Here is a 21,415-nt window from a genome sequence, read left to right as displayed (position 1 = left end):
GAAGAACACCAGAGGTACACAGAGTGACAGCAGAGTTACACTAAAATAAAATAAAACGGTCTCTCTGTCTTTGCTGATCCATTAAAACACTGGGCATTTGCTCAGACATGCCTCTAATGTTTTCAGCTTTTGGCAACTGTCTTCTATCAAATTGACATTTCACGTCATTTTCCTGCTTCAACTACTACCAGGCATCCCAGAGAGACGGAGGCCTTTTCACTGTCTTAGTAACTTCCTGACAGGCAGCACCGCTCTAATTATTGCACCAGCAGAGACCCTGGAGACTTATTGCATAACCTCATGTAGTCAAAGAGCCCCCAAATTACACAAATCACCAACCTGCTTCACTGGAAGCAATTTGAAGTGGTACTTCATTTCAGCAGTGTTTAAAGAAAGTTCAGTGACAACTCCAGTGCTTTTGGGGATCCAGAAAAAGCGTATTTACTGAACACTTATTTACTTTAACGTGAAAATGTATCCAGCGTGTCCAGCGTCCCATTGACCTGCTTTGTAAGATCTCTATCAAAGATGAATCCTACTTAAAGGATCAGGATGCTTCCTGATAATCTTTTTTTTATTACTTTAAACCATTTATTGTCTTCTCAGGCAATTCCTTCATTTTATGTGGGATATATTTACAGCTGTGGAATTGCTTTTCAATCTCTAATGATACAAAGTACATCAACTGATCTTTACATGCTCTGCAATTTTTTTATCTCATGTGAAGTAATTTTGCACACAGTAAGGGTAACGACATACAAGTGTCTAATTGATATAACAAGGGTCAAACCAACAACATATCTTTAGCATACATAAGACTGTCTGGCTGAGGTTTTAAAGAGCTATAAAACAAGTACTGATAGTGTAATCTAATCAGCACCAATATACAAGCCCAATTCAGATTTGGTTAGTTAAAAAAAACAAAAAACAAAACTTGGATCTGGCTAGTGAAACAGTCAGGCATTTTACTTCTCATCTTTCAGACTGAGCTGTCTTAACTGCCAACTTCCTTTTTGTAAGAACATGACAGAAGACTGAAGTTGCTGTTCTGTGATGCTCATACAGAAATGTTCTAGGGAGTTGTAGGAAAATCCAGGGCGAGCGCTTGGTAGGTTACTCTCCTCACTCTCTTCTGTTTTCACAAGTGAGGCTGAAGTTGACAGAAGTGTTATGTAACAGAAGGAAGCCAGCCGTGGAGCTGTCTGCCAGGGCCTTCAGAATTTATCTTATCAAAAACTGGATCCCACAAACAACATATTTTGGTTTTATCATGATGTAAGATACTGTAGCTCAACAAAAGCAGGACTGAAACATCACAGAATCTGATTTAGCTGAACATCCAACATTTTGTACTGAGAAATTGTTTAAATCTTTGGCTCGACGTGTTTAGTTAAATAAGCGGAATGACCTACAGGTGCAACCCCTCGAGTCAAACTACAGCTAAAACGGAATAAAAGGATTTTGACATCAGCCGCGGAGTTCTTTCTACATTAAGTAAACTAACATTAGTGGTAATTATGTAAGATTATGTAATGCCTGTATCCTGCTACAAATTAAACGTTCCATGTAAATATGACTCATAACTTTAACCAAGGGAGATGCAGCAGATCCTTACCAAAAAGAAATGAGGTGAAAGATCTGCTTCAGCCACATGCAAAATTTAAGGCACCTCTTATAATTTAATCACAGAAGATTTAGAGAGGAGCTTTATCCCTACAAGAACTTCTCTGCTTCTTTTGTACACACTGAATGTCTGTAACTAGGCTACGTTCCTCTGGCTATTTTAAGTGTTCATTTAAGAATTAAGCTACTTTCAGTACTATTAATAATTATTTAGACTCTTTCCCTCTGATTTAATTTCAATAATTACTTCCTCCAAATCCTTTCCCTATTACTGGGCTATGTACCAGAGGCCTTTAAGGTGGCAGTGATTAAACCATTACTTAAAAAGCTGTCACTTAACCTAGCCGTCTTAGCTAATTATAGGCTATATTAAAGGCTAATAATCACCAACCTTATTGTTATCTCAAAAATTCTAGAAAGAGTAGTTTTAAAACAGCTAACAGAATATCGGAAGAAGAATTGTTTATTTGTAGAGGTACAGAAACAGAATTAGTGAAGGTTACAAATGATCTTCTAATGGTCGATGACAGTGGACTCATCTCTGTGCATGTCCTGCTAGACCTCAGTGCAGCATTCGATTATTAATTATTAGCAATTAGAGCATGTTAAAGGTACTGCAGTGATTTGAGTCTCTCTAAAAAACTTCAATTTGTTAATGTTAATGGAGAGTCTTCTTCACTAGGGATGGGTACTGGTATCGGTTCTGACATAAACAGTAGTAACCAGACCGAAAAGCAGCGCACATTTCGGTGCTTTTTTTCCCCTAAGATGTCATACACTTTGGATTCTAGCCAATCACTTTACCTTTGCAAGCGTAGTAGGCGGGCCCAGGTACATACATTCTTTTAGAGCAGAGCTACAGATTAAAAATGCCCAAGGCGAAGCGGTCAAAGTCTGGCTGTACTTCACAGCAAAAGATGCAAACTCAGCAAGTGCTTTAAGGTGATACTGTGCAAAGGAGGTAGCACCTCGAATCTGATGAAACACCTGGCGACGCATAGCATTTTGTTAAAAGCCGAGAAATGCACCGTATTTGATAGCGTGCTGCAAGACCTCACACCGTGCACATCTACTGCGGGTGGGTTGCCTGTTATGGGACCAGAGTTAGCAACATCCCCCAAAAACCCGAAGAGGAGAGTCCTGGCCCCTAGCCCTGCCAGTGTAGCAGAAATGATGACCGATGATGATGGTAATTTACGTTGAGTAGGCTAACCACGTTAATAAATTAATGCACGTAAGGTGAACTAGCAAACACCGTCGTAGTTACATGCGGCTGTCTTCTTGTTTGATGGCAGATACTAAAATAACCAAAGAAAAGAAAAAGTGGGAAACAACTAAACATGAGAGGTTTTTGGACAAAATTGGTGTTTTTTCCATTGTTTAAGCACTGCTTCCAGCCAAGAGTGATACCATATATGCCCTATAGCTGCAGAAAAGGCTAACATTGTTATCTTTTTACAAAAAAACAGCAAAACATAAGAGGTTTTTGGACAAAGTTTGTGTTCTCCATTCTTTAAGCACTGGATCGAGCACCGTTTAAGCACCGGCACCGTTTCAAAAGTATCGGTTTGGTACTGTATCGGATAAAACCTAAACGATACCCATCCCTATTCTTCACACACTAAGGTTAATTATGGAGTTCCACAGGTTTCTTTGCTAGGACCAGTTCTGTTTACGTTATACATGTATAGTATACACTTTCCCTGCTATGCAGATGATACCAAGCTCTATCTTTCCCTGAAGCCAGATGACACACTAATCAGTTAAACCGCACAAAACTGCAAGTTTTATTAAAGACATAAAGACCTGGATGACCTCCAATTTCCGGCTCCTAAATTCAGATAGAAAGTGATATTATTGTACTTGTCCCTTCAAATCTTAGAAATATGGTATCTAACCAGATACTTAAGTCTGGATGGCATTACTTTACCCTCCAGTAACACTGTGAGGAATCTTGGACCCGTTTTTGACTAGGATATGCATTTCAATGTGCATATTAAATAAATATGTAGGACTGAATTAAACTGAACTGCGTCTCAGTCACTCACCGTGCTCCTCAATGTAGTCGACAATATCTTTTACTAGTGCAGGAACCTCATGGCCGCTGATTGTGTGTGTGTGTGTCACATCCTCCAGAGGAACACCAAAAACCCGTGTGGTGCTGGCTGAGCTCCCGCCCTCGTTGCCTGGCAACGGAGACACGCTCTTCCTCATGGCCTGCTCCTCCTCCTCCTCACCACAACCCCGCCAAGACCTCACGTCTTATAAAGGAAGAAATGGGTGAGATCAGACATAATGTGAGAGAAAGACAGAATGCAGCCTGACTTAAAAAAAAAAATCTTTGTCCTTGATCATGCGGGCTTATAGATACCAAGAATAATTATTTAAAGGCGCCAGTAAACAGTCATGCAGGACACACAGGACTGTCTGGCTTTACTAACTGTTAAGTGCCAGTGAGTGGGAGGGGGCAGGGCCACAGCTACAGGGTAGTGACCTGCAAAGGGATTTTGTAAAAAGAGGGTAGGTGGGGGAGTAGGACATCTTATGTCAGTTTTGTTTACAGTCTTCCAAAGACTGCATAATCAATTTACCAATAAATAAAGATCATTTTTGAGAAGCTTTACCCTGCAAACATTCAGATTCCAATTTTCTTTGACTAAAATGTGTAGTCAATATTCAAAATAACTACTGACTAATTGTCTGGTTTTCAGTTTGTAATACTGTACCAGTGTTTTTATCCTATAACAAATGTTGCATGACAAATTGCTTTGTTTGCTTCCTGCAGTCTTATATTATGTGTTCTGTGGTCCTCTGTAGCTTCTTTAGAGGTGATGACATTCAGGATGGGATGAAAATCAATGCAAAATAAGCAAATGAAAAGTCTGATATTGACGTTGGTTGTTTGGTGAGTAATCTAAATGCAAACATCGACAGATGGTGTCCAGTCCACTCATCACTGGGGGAGGAACATCAGTTTATCAGAAATGTAATCTCAATTTGTTCCAGTGAAACTAATCTTACAGTATTATGTAACTAATGATAGCGGTCTTTTAAATGTAAGCAAGTAATCTGGCCTTGTTTACAATAATGACATACAATGCAATATAAATATAAATTACATACAATATGAGTACATATTTTAATAGTTTCAAACATCAATGTTAAAACATTTTGATTTTCAGGTGAAAATAGAAAAATATCAGCACTAATAATTTAAAATACGTTCAATGCATTCTTTGTAATGAGTAGATAAAGCTACATATATTCAGTGTGCTTCTCTTTTACTCTCTTGATATCCAGTTTGTTTTACAATATCAACAGCTACTATGTTTAAACCTACTTTAACAGATTGTTCGCATTACTAAGTGGATACCATCATAACATGTACCAATGACTGCTTATTTTACAGCCCTTGGCAGAGTTCATCGGTTGTAGCTAATTAATTCTTGGCTGTAGGATGATGTGCTCTTTGTATCCTCACATCTGGGCTCTTTATAGCACCAAGAATCATAAAGATAATAAAATGAAATCTAAGAAATAGTTTATAAGGAAGTGTGACAATGAGACATTATGATAAACTCGCTTTGGCAAGTTTACCACACTGTTGACTGTATTACAGGAGTTCCAAACTGCTTAAAAAAACCCCGATGTGCATCTGATCTGTGATCATGGCTTAGAAATGCACCGAGTCTATTTTCCCCTTCAATTACGGATGTGGCTCGGTAAGTGTTGTGTGTTTGTGTGCACTCACCGTGTAGCAGTGAAAGTGTGTTCTATCCTCTCCTCCCCTGGCCAGTAAACCACTGAACCATCTATGGCTGCTTCAGGTTGTGGCAGAAGATGAGCCGGTAGTTCCTCATTGACAGACCGCTAATCCCTCGAACAGGATTCCCTTCTAGCTACACTGAGAAGAGAACCAGGAAAAGAAAAAAGATGGAGGGGAAAAGAACAGGAGATAATGGCAGAAGAAGACAGGATAAGGATGGAGACAAAAAAGATGGAACGTTTTAATTAACCAATCGCAGGTGTGTTGAAAAACACAATTAGCTACTTCATGTAGTAACAATGGGTTTCATGTGGGCTATAGTTTTCCACTTCCAGTTTCTATTCTCAGGCTTTATATCCATACATTGCATGTTCATGGTTATTTAGTGATGAAAGATGCATTGGGCCCAATACCAAAGCTGGAATCGCAGCAATAAAAACCCACAACAGCGAGTTTCAGTTTTCCCTTCTCTTCTTCTAGTTTTTCTATGCTCCAAGCCCATTTTCTTTTCATCTTTGTTCATTAAAATCCTTTCTTTCCCGTTTCTTCACTCCCCATTCTGTTTTTCTGCTCTCCTTGCTCGCTAATGAAATCTTCAAGGTTTGAGATATCAGGCTGTCTAAAAGTCAGCTGGAGAGCTGAATACAATAATTAAACCAATAAAGATTGTTCTGGAAAGCTGTGCCATAGTGTCTTACAGACCTGTGCCTGCCCGTATGCACAAAGAGTCCCATTTAATGTGTCTATATTAGGTGTGTTCCTATTGACTTCCTGCCCCCTTAGAGTGTGCATGTGTGTCTCAATACTGCCATTGTATGAATGTGAACTATTATTTGCCCAGACAGGACATGGTTGCATGTTAGAATAAGTGCAAAATGAGATCTAGCTGATGAGTGTACGTGTCTGAAAGTATATCAGGAGGAAAAGTTTACTTTTGCTTAACTGGTCAGTTTGGAAATATGTACCACAAACTGTATTTTATGTTGATGAAGCAAAGGAAAGGCAGGTAGACCCATTTAGGCTCCAGACTCAATAAAACAGTGTATAAATGCACTTTTCCATTTCACTCCTTTCTTCCCTATCTTATTCACAGTTTTGGCTGTGTGTTACACAACCCACCTGGCCTACTTGGATTCAACAGTTCTACAATAAGAGAAGCGCAGTAGTAGAGATAAACAGGAACAGAAATTGGCACGACAGGAAAATACTGACAGATAAAAGATTTGCCTCTCTTTGCAAAAACAGTAAGATTTCAAAATTACAAAAGTACCTAAATCTCCTAAACAGTCATCTGGATCATGTAAGTAAGACCATCAAACAGAGCCAGTTACAAACCTTTTTAAGAGCCTTGGCAACAACCATATGGAAATAAAGCCCTGTGCCATGTTATGAAAGCTACAATCTCAAATCAGGAAAACCATGAAAAAACTCCAGTGCACTGACTTAAGCACTAACGATAAAATGAGCTCTTTGCCATTTTTGGTTAATATAAAACCTAAATCGACCATCAGATTACTTGGAATCGTATTTCTGGGTTTTGTGGGACTCAGCTGAAACAGAGTTTGCATATTATAATTGTCAGGCACAGCCATGTTTCCTTGTGATGAAGAAAAGAACTGCAATAAACATAGAAACAACTGTTTTCAAGTTTGGTTTTTAAGGCAGCACACATAATTATTGTCTCTTGTACCATATGGTCTGTTTGGGGACTAAAGTTTTACTTCCTCTCCTATCTGCCATTTTGTTTGAGTACCAGTGTTCCCATCTTACTGAACTGTTGTCCGCAAAAACTAAGAGAGTGATATTTAATATCAAAGCTTTCCCAATGACTACATAGGATATTTTACTTAAGTTCATCAAACTGACCTTTCAGTACCCTTGTGTTTGCTCACAGTTATTACTAATAAAGAGATTCTTCAGCCTCCAGTTTTTCTGAGGCCAACTGAACTGGCATTGCTAAGCCTCTTTAAAAGCCAGAGAAAATCCCACTGTTGCAGCTAAAACTCTTGTACTGGGTCAGAGCCCGCAAGCTACACAGCTTTGTTCCCGGAAAACAAAGTCATTATGCAAGCCCTAACTACCGTTTCTGAATATTGTTAGATGATTATTAATTCACCAGGCTGAAAGCTTTAATAGCAGAACCAAAAGCTTGACATTAACAGGCAGGTTCAAAACACTTGAGCAATGTCAGACAGAGGAACAGACAGATAAGGACAATCTCTAATCAAGAGATTAGACAACCAACTAAACCAAAGCCTTGCCTGCTATGAAAATTTACTTTAAAAGATCTCTGCAGTGTTTGGTCAGCAATAGAACTGATTTGTATGCTTCTATCTGATTGTCTTAAACCCATATACATTTTACAACGTCCTTCTAAACATTAAGGGGCATTGTTGAACATGATAAATTTTAAGTGTTTGAGGAGAGAAAAATAAACCTGAATAAGAACGAGGAAGGAAGGTGTTCAAAGAAAAAGACACACACCCAGAAAGGTGTACACAGAGACACACGGCTAAACAATAAGACGGTAAAAAGCCATGAGCTCACACATTTCAATTGGGAGGGACCGTGTGGTCCAGTAAAGAACCGGAATGCATGTCATTTGGGAACAGGCATATTCTTATTGTCTCCCTCGCATCAGCTGCGACAGAGGATGAAATGACTGGAATCATTTGTTTCACATTTGCTTATTAGATGCCAAACCATCATACTGTTTTGGCATCTAATAAACCTCCAGACGTATGGCTATGGCTCTGCTAGTCTTCTGGCATTTTCCAATTGTACTTTATTGTCTCACTAGAATAAACACGGTCAGTTGATGTGCTAAAGAAAGCACAGAAGATAAGCTAAATTAACTGTTTCACCCTCTGAAAGTCAAACACTGCTAATGAAAAGACTTGGTTAATGTTTGACTATGAGGATTTCTGGTTTTTGAGCTTAAGGTGCAGAAGGAACAGAAACAAATTTGAAATGAATCACTTATGATCAGAACTTTCGAAGTAAAATACGAGTTTGCAGAAACTGAGTTAAGGTGGCAAGATTTTTTTTCCCAGGGACTATATTCACAACTAATCATGTGATTTGAGTCAGTTCAACTACACCTGCCGGGAGAATCAGATTCTGGATCGTGACTCTATCCTTGCCATGTGACTTGTATCACATTTCAGTATGCCAGCACCTGTGTTCACATAGATATGAAACCTGAACAGAAAGATCAGAGGTTCCACAATATGACTATGACCACACAGTTCACTGACATGGTCCAAGTGATAACAGCAGCAAAAAAAAGAGGAAAGAACTATGAGAACAAAAGACTTGTTAAGTTGAACCTCTGATGTGCAAAACAGTGTCTTTTCTATTAAAACAGAGTCCATGACCTCAATGAAAATAAAATATTCGCAGGGCATTATAAATAAATCAGCAAATTCTCCCCAACGCGCACCATGGTGTGAAATCTACTGAATAAAAGAGATCAAAGTGGTTCAATTCTGCAGTCTGTGATTAGTTGCCAAACTATCATGGTCCAACTAAATGAGAGAAGGACAAGGTGACAAAAAGAAGGTTGGAGGAAGTAGCTGGGCCAGGAATTCTCTTCATAAGAACAAACCCAGAAACTGCTCGTTTCCTGCATTTCAGTAGTTCTGTTTTTCATTCTCAATGATGTACTGTCTTAAATTTCTGAGCTTAAAAAAATATTTGCACAGATTGGCTTCCTGGATTCAAAATGGTTTTGTTTGTCAAAATCTGAAGAATTAAAAAGGCTTCATTCTCATACAAAACATATATTCAATCTAAAAAACAAAAAACCCCAACTCTATTCTCTCAATTAAACATAATAGTGGTATAAGAAATAGAGTGTTTTAATTGTCACTTAAAACAAAGTACCTGGGAGTTTTTTTTAGCATTTATATTAAACCAAAAACTAAAAAAGAGAGAAGCCCTTTGTTGTGCCCTGGCGGCACCTTGCATTAAGGATCAGTAGGCCTTACTGCAGCGCCCCAAGTTCAACAACAGCCTTTGCTTCTGTCTCCCTTTCAAGGTAATGATACAAGTTTCCTGTGAATTCGTGTAATAGTTTATTGGAACTTGGGTGTCTACGTGACTCAACTGCCTCACAAATCTATTCCAAATTTCTTGAACCTTGCCGCTGAACAATTCTTGCCAAGTATATTACTTAATCACATTAAAGGAAAAAAAAGAAACTAAAGTAAATATTTTGATACAATAAAAACCCAGTCTTAAAACCTAGTGAAACATAAGACCTAAGACATAACATAAGACAAAAGGTAAATAACAGAAAACTACAGAAAACTGCGATACATACATGCAAAGAAAAAAAAATCTTCAGGAAAGAGATTTTCATTCTCCTTCCTGAAAGTCTTAAAAGGTAAGCGTGAGAAGAAACATGAATTCCCTAAACTTTATCAACTTTTATGGTCTGCCATAAAACCATTATTATGGCCTCATATTTCCACACACACCTACTGTGTGTGGAAAGTCATTTCTTACATGTATCCATTGATTGTTAAGTCGATAGTGTTGGAATGACCCACGCCAACCCCACCCCCCAAAAAAAGGTCTGTCACTGAAGGAATGAAGATGACACGTCACTTTAAGCACCCATCAAATATATCAGGCACTGGTATTTATCATTCAGGGTGTGTATACTTAAACATTTTCTGTGCCATCTGATTTGCAATCTGAGTTACTGAGCACAAAGTGGCGGCTTTTAAATTGAGACTCATTACTTACAACATGTCACCTCACAGAAATAGTTTTAATTTTCTGCTACCTTGAGCCCAGTTAGCCATTCATAATGTTTAACTAATTTGCAAGAACCTGCATAACACGAAGCATATCAAAAACCTGCTAAGCACAGCTAGTGATTATGTTGATCCCAGCAGCTAAGGTGTTTTTACATTACACACAGCTGTACCAGTCTCAGTATACAAAACATTAATAGATGGGGCTTCGAAAAATAAACAGTTTGCATGGGAGAGCCCGTAAAAGAAAGCACGAACACAAAGACAGGAAATACAGCAGCTATTAAAACATATATAAATCAAAAACATATAGGTGGTGTGAAAGCTGACCTAAAACCTGTATGTGCACATTTTAAGCTGTCTGGTATTAGTGCCAAGTCTTTTCATTTGCCTTGTAACATTAAGCCACCCTAACAATATACCCTGTCCCAGCAAAAGGATGTTGTTGTAATGTTGTAATAACTTAGTTGTTTTCTTCTTCTTCATCTGTACATTTTAGTGACATGCTGTTAGCAGATAATGTTCACTATCCACCAGACTTACTTCTAAATGGGCAAAATGCATGAATGGCAACAACAGAGAGCAGGGATTTTGGTGAGAAATAAATACTCTGTCATTTAGATTCTCGCTGCAAGAATTACATCATTATTATTATTTGTTTTATTCTCAATTTGTACAATTTAAGAAAAATATTAAGTAATTTAAAACAATATATACATAGATAGCACTATCCTTTGTGTTAAAAAGCCTGAAGGTTGAATAGACTGTTCATGGCAAGTGTATAAAGCAACAGAATAGAAGGATTACATATAAATAGATGTTAATATAAATAAATACATTTTCCTACTAAGACTCGAGTAGATACTACTATACTCTATCTAGCTTAATCTGTAGATTAGTTTTAGAGTTGAAGAGTATTATTTAGCATTCAGTCATTTATTAGTACAAAATCAAATATTTTGCGGATAGTTAACATTTTTAATTTTACGTTAAAGTTTTATTTTATTTTACAACTTTGAAATTATAGTCTATTTCTTGGAGGCAGACAGCAGCAGGTCAAGTCAGGCTGAGAGTCTAAGATACAGACAGATGGGGGAATAAAGAAGGAGTAGAGTTATAGAGAATAAAAGAGCATCATAAAGAGAATGGCTAAACAGAATGGCTGAAAGAATAAGAAGAGGAAAAGCACACGGGAAAAATTGAGTAGTGTATCCACACAAAGACGGCACATCATTTTTACAATTTGTTTGTTTTTTATTTTTCTTATGCCAAATGAGGAAAACTGGCAATTATCTTGCTCAAACAGAATCCATTTTGCGTGCAGAAACACTAATGAAGTCACAGAAGAAAGGGCAAGTGAGGTAAGGAGGAGGGAAAAAAGGCAGTAAAGCTGGTGTTTGCCCTTGAATCAGCAGCAGCAGCTCACTGCCCTAGCCTAGTTTAGCTGCTCCTTCTGTGATAAATTAATAAGCACATGTCTTTGGGGGACATCTTCTTTTCAGGCCTTGTTATCTCTTTCCCTCGAGGAACGTTCACAATCTTCCTGTTAACTATTTTGAAGATGCAGGGGACATCTAATAAAAATAACCATTTCAACACATATTTTTATACTATTTCATGCAACATGTACTTTAAAAACTAGTAGAATAGGCTGTCAAATGTTGGTTAGCTTGATTTTCTTTGAAGCTAGAGAATCTGATGAATATGACAGCTCAAGGGGGTGAACAGAGCTAAATCTTGTTTCATGTAACCAGCCTATGCAGCACGCATCATATCATTCTGGACAGTCGTTTAGAAAATGCAACCTACAGACATTTTTGGAAACTGTAACAGAAATTTTCTGATACTTTATACTGATATTTTATGGATAAACAACCATCTGATTTATGAAGGCCTTTGAATTAATTTGTCTTAAAATTTCATAGGACTCATGTGCCTTTCAAGGGAAACGGTAAAAACAAAAAACAAAAAAAAAACCAACCTTTCTTTGCTTCCCAGAAGGGCTTTGACATTGAAAAAAGCTCTAACGCCTACAGTGGAAACACAAGTGCAGCTCTGTGCAGCCAATGTGGGAGTGGAGGGAAAGCAGCATTTTGTTTGGGACATTTGCATAAAGTTTGATTGGTTGCCATCTGGGTAAACAGACATACAGAATTTATTTTTTTAACACTTTACCAATAACCCAAATCAGATTTTTCTTAAACTAAAGAAATGGTTATGGTCACATTTTATTAAATATAACCATCTTAAAAAAGGTAATTTGCACACAGACTGTGCAATCTCCCAAAGAAGTCTATTATACAGTATACATAGTATATATTACTGTCTAAGCATTGGCTATATACTGTGGCTTTACTGTCATGAATTATGTCTGGATGACAGTAGGCCATCACTAACATTCAGCAATGTTGCATAAAAGATAAATGGGACTTTTGATAGTGTATTATCAACGTTTTAGTGCAGCCTCTTTATCACACCAATCCCAATAGAGCTATTATGTAGTTGAAGATTTTTTTGTTTAGAGGCCTTATAATCATAAACGTTTAATTATTTCCCTCAGGCCTTCAGAGGTGAAGACTGTACTTTAAATTGTCCCCCTAGAGCTCACACTAATATATCCTTAGAAAACTAAGTAATAATAAACCAGTGGTTTTTGATCAAACGATAGCATCTACAGCAACAAAGTCATGTGGAGCTGGCACATCTAAAGTAATTAACCTCTATCAAGAAAAATTATGCAAAAGATTATGAACAAGAACATTAATTACTGTAAAAATGGGGTTTTAAGTCAACAGATCTATTTCAAACTTGTACTGTAAAGTAACTGCAGTAGTCATTTTAACATTCAGGTGTGGTTCACACTAAATTCAGCAGGTGTATAATCTGCGGATAGGTTTTGTATGGTGATATATATCTCATGTCTCGTATGCATATTATGTATGTAATCGGTTATTTTTTTTCATGGTACTGATATCTATTAAATACATAGTAAATTCGATTGCTATGTCTTTCTTTTTTCTTAGTTGCCATGGTGACAAAATATGCACCACTGGTGTGAAGTACACTTCCTACTGATATACACGACCTACAAATTTGAAAGTAAATGTTTTGTTTCCAGAGCTTCCATATACCTCAACACACTCATTTCAGTTCACCATCAAAGCATTACAGATTAGGTGGTAGCCCGACCTTAGCAGAGCTTGGAGGAGTTACTGGGCCCAGCCTCCTTTGAGGCAGTGACTTTGAGCTTTATTGATTTAGCATCGATCTGTATCACCTCTTTCTCTCACTCGTTCTCACATTGATGGAAATTTCCAAATGTCTGCACTCCAACTTTGGGCCAGTACTCTGCCGGTATTTTACTTCACTGTTGCCTTTGTACATTGTGTATGTCTGGCATCTCTGTGAAAGCAGTGACAGTGCAATGGGAAAGTCAAACCCAAACAATGAGGAAGCCTGTTGTCCAGTATCACAGAATGAATATCCTTTGCATTACTATACAAAGACTGAATGAGGCTCAATTAACAGAGTAGTCTACACAGGATAGTACAAGTCTTGTCATTCCCATCTGTGTGTGAGTTCCTATGTGTAAACAATAGTTCAAAACACCAGCTGTGAGCATAAGCTGACAAATGAACAACAGTGACCAAGCAAAATCTGATACGAGTTCAAGCTATAGTTTCACAGAGAATAGAGGAAGTGACATTTTAATTATAGCTTTTGCTGCTGTCTTTTACTTCCTTTAACTGCATCTTTTTATATTTTTAACTTTTTTTTAAGTGAACAAATCTACATTGTGGTAAGTAGTTAGGTTAATTAAGAGGGATATTTTAGCCATTACGTTTAGGCAGTTTTGCATTCTCACCAAAAAGGGCAGAGAAATGAGTTTAGATCAATGAGGATTTGCTTCTCAATTATTGCTCTGTGGCCACGAGTCAATGCTTGTTCTCCACATGCATCGAACACACAAAAGAGTTGCTTTTCTCTTCAAGATGCACTTGCTAAATTTTGTTTGCCATTTTTACTATGATAAGAACAGAGGTACAATAGATAATTTAAGTCAAGGCAAATGACAAAAAATGTAATTGAAAAAGCACCATTTTTTTACCCAACTAATTCCACGTGTGGAAAAAGGAAGAGCATGTACAAAAGTATCCAGAGTAATGATGTAATTTTCTTTTTGTAAGTAGAAACCCATCTGGGAAAACGGAAACGCACAACAGAATCTAGCAAGACAGTGTACTTATTAAAGTGTAATGTAAACAAAATATTAAGAGTGGGAAACAGTTCATATCATTGTTTGTAGACTTCAAGGGAACAGTTTCATGATATTATAATCACTTAATTGTTGTTCAACCTAATGATACTGATATTTAAAAACTAATATAAATAATTATTAAAATGCAGTTTCCCATGCATGTCTAGTTTTATATAATGCATGGCCTTTGTGTACAACTTTAAACAGTTCTGTGTTTGCTATGATTTTTATAAATGTTTAAAAATATTTCCTTAATTTTACTGATTTATATGAACAGTAATAGAGAGTATCCATCATATTCATGTAACATTGTAACATAAACCCTTAATGTGCCCAGATGAAAATAAACCAAAGTACATTCCATTAAATGAGTTTCTGTGCAAAAGCCAATGCTGAACAAGTGAGCACAGCTGATCCCAGATCTAGGTAAGCTATGACTTGACCTGAAATGGCTCCAGAGCAGTGTTGAGAGGTTTTAATAGCTGAGTTTGATGCCAGCAAACTAACTTTACCCTTCAATCCAAGCCAAACAGCACTACTGCCAAATCAAGAGAGGAAAATTAATGAAATTAATGCATTAGCCATTTGCAAAGCCTTGCTCTAGCTATCACAAGTATAATTCAAGAGGTTTGAAAGCATGCAGTAATAGCTGACTGACTGTTGGCTTTATTGATTGCAATTTGGCTTAAACGGGACTTAAAACAATTTTTATTGATCACCCACCCCAGTTGTGATAAGTCACTTTCATACATTATAAAGAATGAATTATCAACAAAAGTGAGTCACTATTTCTTTCTACAAATAAAAAAAACAAGGAAACTTGGGCAACTAAACCAATTCAGTCTTTAGTTTCGGATATATATATATATATATATATATATTATAGACAGGGTGGCAACTAATTATGCAAACCAAAACTGAAAATAGATATAGAAACCAATACACTTAGAGATATTTAGCAACTGGGGCTTTCCAAAGCAGGAAGAAAACCACAGGCTTAATGTACAAAGGTCTGCAAATACTGTAGAAAATAGTGCTAAGAGTTACAAATATATTTTATGGTCGTTTGTCATGCTGTATTTACAGTTATATGACCTTGCTCACCAGGCAATCTCTGTGGTTGCTCGACACTCAGCAGATACTGTACGGCTAGGGCACTGTCCTTAAACCTACTGAGAACACGGTGTCAGCCCCAGATTACTTAACCCCAACCAGCTGCTCAGTACAGGATTTCTCCATCTGCCTAATTGAATACTGTAGCCCTCTGCTTTTCAAATGAACTCCAAACTAAAATTAAGAACTGCTTTCATCAAATAACTACAGCAAATAGAAACGAGATCAAAACCCGTGAGAAGTATACTGTTTATCTACTAACAGACTAAACAAAGTGAATTGTTTTAAACTTATAAATGTAATTATCAATTTCTGATTTGGAATTTTCAAACGTAAATACAAATTGTCAAAAGATTGTAACCACTCTCTATTGGCTTATTGTTGCTGCCCAAACAGTTCTGACCCACAAAGCCTGGAGGCTGCAAGGCCTTTTAAGGTATTTCGCACTCAGACATGAGCAAAAAGATCCGTCAAGTCCTTCAAAGTGCAATGAGGACCTTGTTTTACTTCCCCCCCCCAACTCCATCTCTCTTTTTCATAGTTTTTCCCTTCATGGCACTCATCACTGATCTTTTAAAGATGATCAGTCAGATCTTTACACAAGACTGATTCTCTAGCATTCTCCAGAGATCAGTTTATACGTGGGACATTTAGTTTATACCAGACCCAAGTGCTATCTATCCCCCTCACCACTCTCCTTGCTGACCACTTCTGCAAAGTGTTATTTCATACCACAAGGAGCTTGATAACTTAATGCATTTTGTGTCAGTTTTTTAGAAGTAGTGACAAACTGTACTTTCACATGACAAACTGTACTTTCACATGACTTCCTGATTTCATAATTGCCTGACACAGAGATTTTTACTGAGCTGTTTACTGTCATTGAGGAAACAGCGATAGCTCCATGTTTGAGAGCACTTAGCAATTAAATACATACATGCCAAAAGGATCATACTAGTCATACCTGTTGGTGGAAGTCCTAAAGCATGTACACATGGTATTTATCAAACCAAAGGGTGATTTTCATCATTTCCATCTATTCTCTATGTACAGTTAAAGTTCTGATATTCTTTGTTATTCAAGGTAAATTACAAAATATGAGGAAAAAAGCTTCTATGAGGGGTTTTTCCCCTCATGTAGAAGCTTTCGTTTCTATAGCCACCCAGTGAACCATCTCCATTTACACAGTCTTTGAGCCAGGTCAGTGACACACAGCATGACACTGCCTTCGGGCAGTTTTGGTTTAATTTACAACAGAAGGCAGTGCTTTGGATTTCCTCAGCTTGTAGCTACATACTTTGATATTGCTACTCCTTTTCATGGGAGTTTGTTGTTGTCCATCACTGAGTACTTAGCCTTGTGCTTACACATGACATACAAACATACAAATGGTGTTTTCACCAATTCTACTAGTCATAAGTTACAAAGCATATTTGCTATATACGTGCTAACATAAACCAAATGAGATTTAATTTTGTAGCTTTCTGGTATTGCTCCAGCTTTAGCAAACTTTGGGGCATATTTAGTTTGGCTTGGGGCCCTATACACAGCATTTAAAAAAAAAAAACATTCAATGACTAGGCAACAATAGTTTCACACTCCAGGCAGCTGTGTGATTTTGACACTGCTGTGTGTGCGTGTGTTTTCCTTCCATATAAAAACTATGGGTCGTCTTACATGTATGTCTTATCTGACACTGTAGGAGGCTGGAGATTTCTGACTCTGTTGGTATGTGCATACGTGAGAGACTCCACATAAAGGGCTGCAGGTTCAGTTTAAGTACACTTAATGAGAATTTAATTTTTATTTGATTTCAGTATTAATAGTTAGTTATAAGTAGGTATAGTAGGTGACTAGAGGTAAAATAATTACTGTAATTATTAAATTTCCAGCTGTTAACATCTAGGCATCTCATGAAAAAAAAAATACTAACTTATCCAATTATTCTTGAATGTGGCATATGGATCCTCTACTCAACCCAGTGAGCTACGCCAGCACCCAGTCACTACTCATTCTTATTAGTGGATGACAACTTGAATATTTGAAAATCATACCGATTCCTGTCACAATATGACAAATTACTGCTTTTTCTCCTGTATTTAGGGCTTAATATGTTACACTCCACTCTAAGAGCCTCTAAGAGTAAGAGCCATTGTCACCATTTTTGGAAAATGTACAGTTTCATCCATCCATCTTACCCAACTTAGGGCTGGAACAGTTTTCATGTAGTGAGAGGTAAAGTACTCCCTAGGCAGGCGGCCTGTCTTTTGCAGGTCTAGCATAAATGGAAAGTCATCCCTTCATACTCACATACACACTTATAGCCAATTTAGAATCACCAGTTAACCTAACATGCATGTATATGCACTGTGAGAGGAAACTGGTTATTAAAATTGATAAAATTGATAAAATCACTGGAGGAGTAATAAAAATTTAAAATAGATTTTAACTGCAGTTCCACATCAAGTTAAAGTTAATGCAGCCCATTTCAAATCAATCACAATAAAATCATACTGATCAGCTTTTATTAGAGAGATGTTTGCGCTCCCATTATCTAGCTCATTTACACCAACAACTCCAGAACTCAACTCTAGAATGACCATAAAGCTGAATCAACACTTTGCTTAAACAGTTTCATCAAACATGGACCATTATAACCTTTATTAAGGTAGACTGTATTGGAGGACTGTTGTATAAGACCACTTTAGATTGTAAAGTACTGTCAGATTAAATCCAAGGTGTTTTTACAGCAGCTGACTTTACAACTACTTTTCATTTTTTCCACTGACCTGTATAGATCCACCTGTTGTTTCTTAGACACTAGTGTTTTGGTAACAGGTTATACTGTACTGAGAAGGCCTAAGACTAAAGTAGATAAAAATAATTCTTATTTTATATCTGAAGAGCTCAACACAATATAGATTATCCAATCAGAACAGAGTGGAAACAAATCAGAGGTTGCTTCGGTATTAAATTACTGCCAGGACAGTTTTGTGACATAAATAACATATAATCTAATTTTTTCAAGCTTTTAGTTTTTTAATAAACTAGTATCAAAAACAAAGATATCGTCTGGACAGCTTGTAACATAACTGTTAGAAGTCTTTCAGCCCTTTGTAACAATCCTGATATATATTTACCCATTATAAAATTGATAACATTGACTTCTGCAACTGATCAAGACCAATGCAAATGTTCTGTTGATATATTAGTATATCTCTAGTTATCAAAATGCCATCCCCATCATTTGGTTAGCTGATGATGTCACAGAACAACTCATTTTAATTCCCAATCAACTTAATCACATATATTTTCTAATGTAAATTTCATAAAAAGCTTTTCATAGCATAACTTGAAATCTCGTTAACTTGTTTTGTCTGACAAACAACAGAAATGTATCATTTACTACCAAAATAAAACAAAGCTTTTTATTACAATTAAAAATCTTGAAGTCATAAATGGTATTTATGACTGCAAATTACGCAGTGCTGCGCAGTGTACCAGTCTTTCATAAATGCTGTACCAGTTAAAAGATACAACGCCCACCGTGTCCTTTCAAATAGCTTATATTATTATTTATCTTATTACTGCCATGGATACTGCTGAAGCGCATGAGAAGGGGGCTTTTATGACTGTACAGTCTTCTCACTCACAGTTCCTGTCCTATGAATCATACACATTATAAGGACAGCCATTACAAATCTGCAAATCTCTTCAACTGGGAACAATCCTAGGACACAAGTTGTCAAACAAACTATTTAATTAATAACTTCATATTTACACAATTATGCCGCTTAACAGCATACTGGGTAATTCCTCAAGGCTAAAACACTGTTTATCCTGACAAGTCCAAATGGAGTTTGTATCAAAGCTTTACAACAAAGACTTGCTATATATTGACTTTATTTAAAAACAGGGGCAAAGGTAGCATTGCAGCAAACATTTTATTTTGAATTTATTATGTACCATTTAAACACAGTTTTAAGACAGTTGAGCCCAACTGCTGATATTCAAGCCCCTGTTGATTGCCTATCAACTCAAAGCAGCTTTCTTCTCTGACCTCTGGCACAAACAAGGCTTTTTATCCAAAGAGCTTTTGCTCACTTGATATTTTCCCTTTTCCAGACCAGACTGAACTTCAAACTAGATTGTGAGAGCACTTGTTTTACTTGTGCATAGTACAGAGAGGTGTGTAGGAAAATACTCAGACTAGCCCATCTGGCACCAACAGTCAAAGCAAGTTCAAAGTTATTGAAACCACTTTTCTTCCTCATTCTGATGCTAAATTTAAACTTCAGCGGGTTGACTTGACAAAGTCTGCATGCCTGAATCCATTGAGTTGCTGCCATGTGACTTCCTAATTAGGTATTTGTGTTAATGAGCACTTTAAGAGGTATAACTAATAATTGTGAATGTGTATTATTTAGGTGCGCTGTAGTTTGAAATGTATTCAAACTAAAAGGGTTTTATAGAATTAACTCCTACAAGTCATGAAGTGAAAAAATTATTTGTTATTTTATATTTATTATTTGAACCTATATGGTAGGCACAGAAATAATATTACTAACAACATACCTGGATATACTGGTAAATTCCTCTTAACTAATGCCTTATTTATGACCTAAATTGGCCAAATATTTATGAATAATTGTGAATTACAGTCTAGTTTTCATACACATGGAAGTTCTTTTACTTATGCACACTATACAGCGTATGAAGACCAACCCGTCATGCTTCTTGACATGTTGCCGGATGCCATTATGCAATCACCAAGACTTCAAAAAGCTCAGAAATAAACGTCAGCCTCTCATTTCAATGTAACGCCATTGCTGACGCAATTATTGCACATATACATATCCTCATCTGGATCAGCACAGCTTCGTATCAAATCATGTGAACCTAAGCATTGGCGAACATTCCAGCACACACAGTTAAATGCATCCGAGCAGGAAGCATCTGTGTCAGTGATGAAGCTTTCCAGAAATAAACAGAACAGAAAACGAAACCATCTACAACTCGGGAGAACACGAATTCCAGGAACACAGATTTCAAAACGGTTTCCGTATAATCCTGTATAAAAAACCCGTCATAACCGGATGATTTTAAACTATCCTACCTACTGCGTCTCATATTCTTGATGCACAAGCAATATCACACAACTCCATAATTTATATATATTATCAAATGTACACAAAACTTTTTTTTTTTAACTCATCGAGTGTTTTTTTTTATCTTGCGGTACTGATAAAAGCCAACAAACACTCAATTATTTAGGAGTTTCTTTTTCTGCCTCCGAATTAGCTTGCCGTGCCTGCGGAGGAGCCACAGATGTGATGGAACTGCTATTCGGTGCTATCCGTTAGCCACTAGCTCACAGTGACCACAAATGTAGTCGCAAACGGTTTTAAGCCCCGCTGTGCGCTTTAATATTAGCCTCTACGTAAAGACACATATAGAGCAGATATATCATATCAGGTATACATGAGAAAAAATGATATAAACACATAATAGAAATGGTCAGACAGAGTTAGCTTAGCAGGCTAGCATTAGTTAGCGTTTAAGATGCTGAGAGAACCAGAAGAAGAGCTGTTAGCAAGGAAAGCTAATCAGACGCTCCGGGGTACCTTACCAGGTCAAAACAAACAGGAAAGCGGAGCGAGATGCATTAATTTCTTGTTTCGTTTCTGAAGCCGACTTCTGGTGAGACGGTAACTTTGACGAGATCAAAGCAAATAATGTAGAAATATCGTCGGGAACATTGCAAAGACACTCGAAATTAATGTGGTTCCTGTTTTTTTGCTCAGACTGGCTCGGATGCCCGTTCGCAGGTCGTTGCTTGGAGAGACTCGCACACATACACACACACACCCTCCAGGGACGAACCTGCCAAAT

The 21,415-nt window shown here is 37.2% G+C and overlaps 1 protein-coding gene across 1 annotated transcript in view; it reads right to left on the bottom strand.

Moving 5' to 3' along the window:
* Positions 1–21,415, bottom strand: part of fam13b (family with sequence similarity 13 member B) — a 67,178-nt gene extending 45,763 nt beyond the window's left edge. The window contains exons 1-3 of the mRNA XM_014332755.2: positions 21,153–21,415; positions 5,375–5,527; positions 3,672–3,884 (exon numbers count right to left, since the gene is read on the bottom strand). Of these exons, the coding sequence (XP_014188241.2) occupies positions 3,672–3,837 (166 nt within the window). The 5' untranslated portion in view covers positions 3,838–3,884; positions 5,375–5,527; positions 21,153–21,415. The remainder of the gene's footprint in view (positions 1–3,671; positions 3,885–5,374; positions 5,528–21,152) is intronic.

This window comes from Haplochromis burtoni, unplaced genomic scaffold (genome assembly GCF_018398535.1).
Source record: "Haplochromis burtoni strain Fernald_Lab_line unplaced genomic scaffold, NCSU_Asbu1 Contig_33, whole genome shotgun sequence".
NCBI lineage: Eukaryota > Metazoa > Chordata > Actinopteri > Cichliformes > Cichlidae > Haplochromis > Haplochromis burtoni.
The sequence above is the reverse complement of the archived record's forward strand: the minus strand, read 5'-3'. Positions and strand labels throughout refer to the sequence as shown.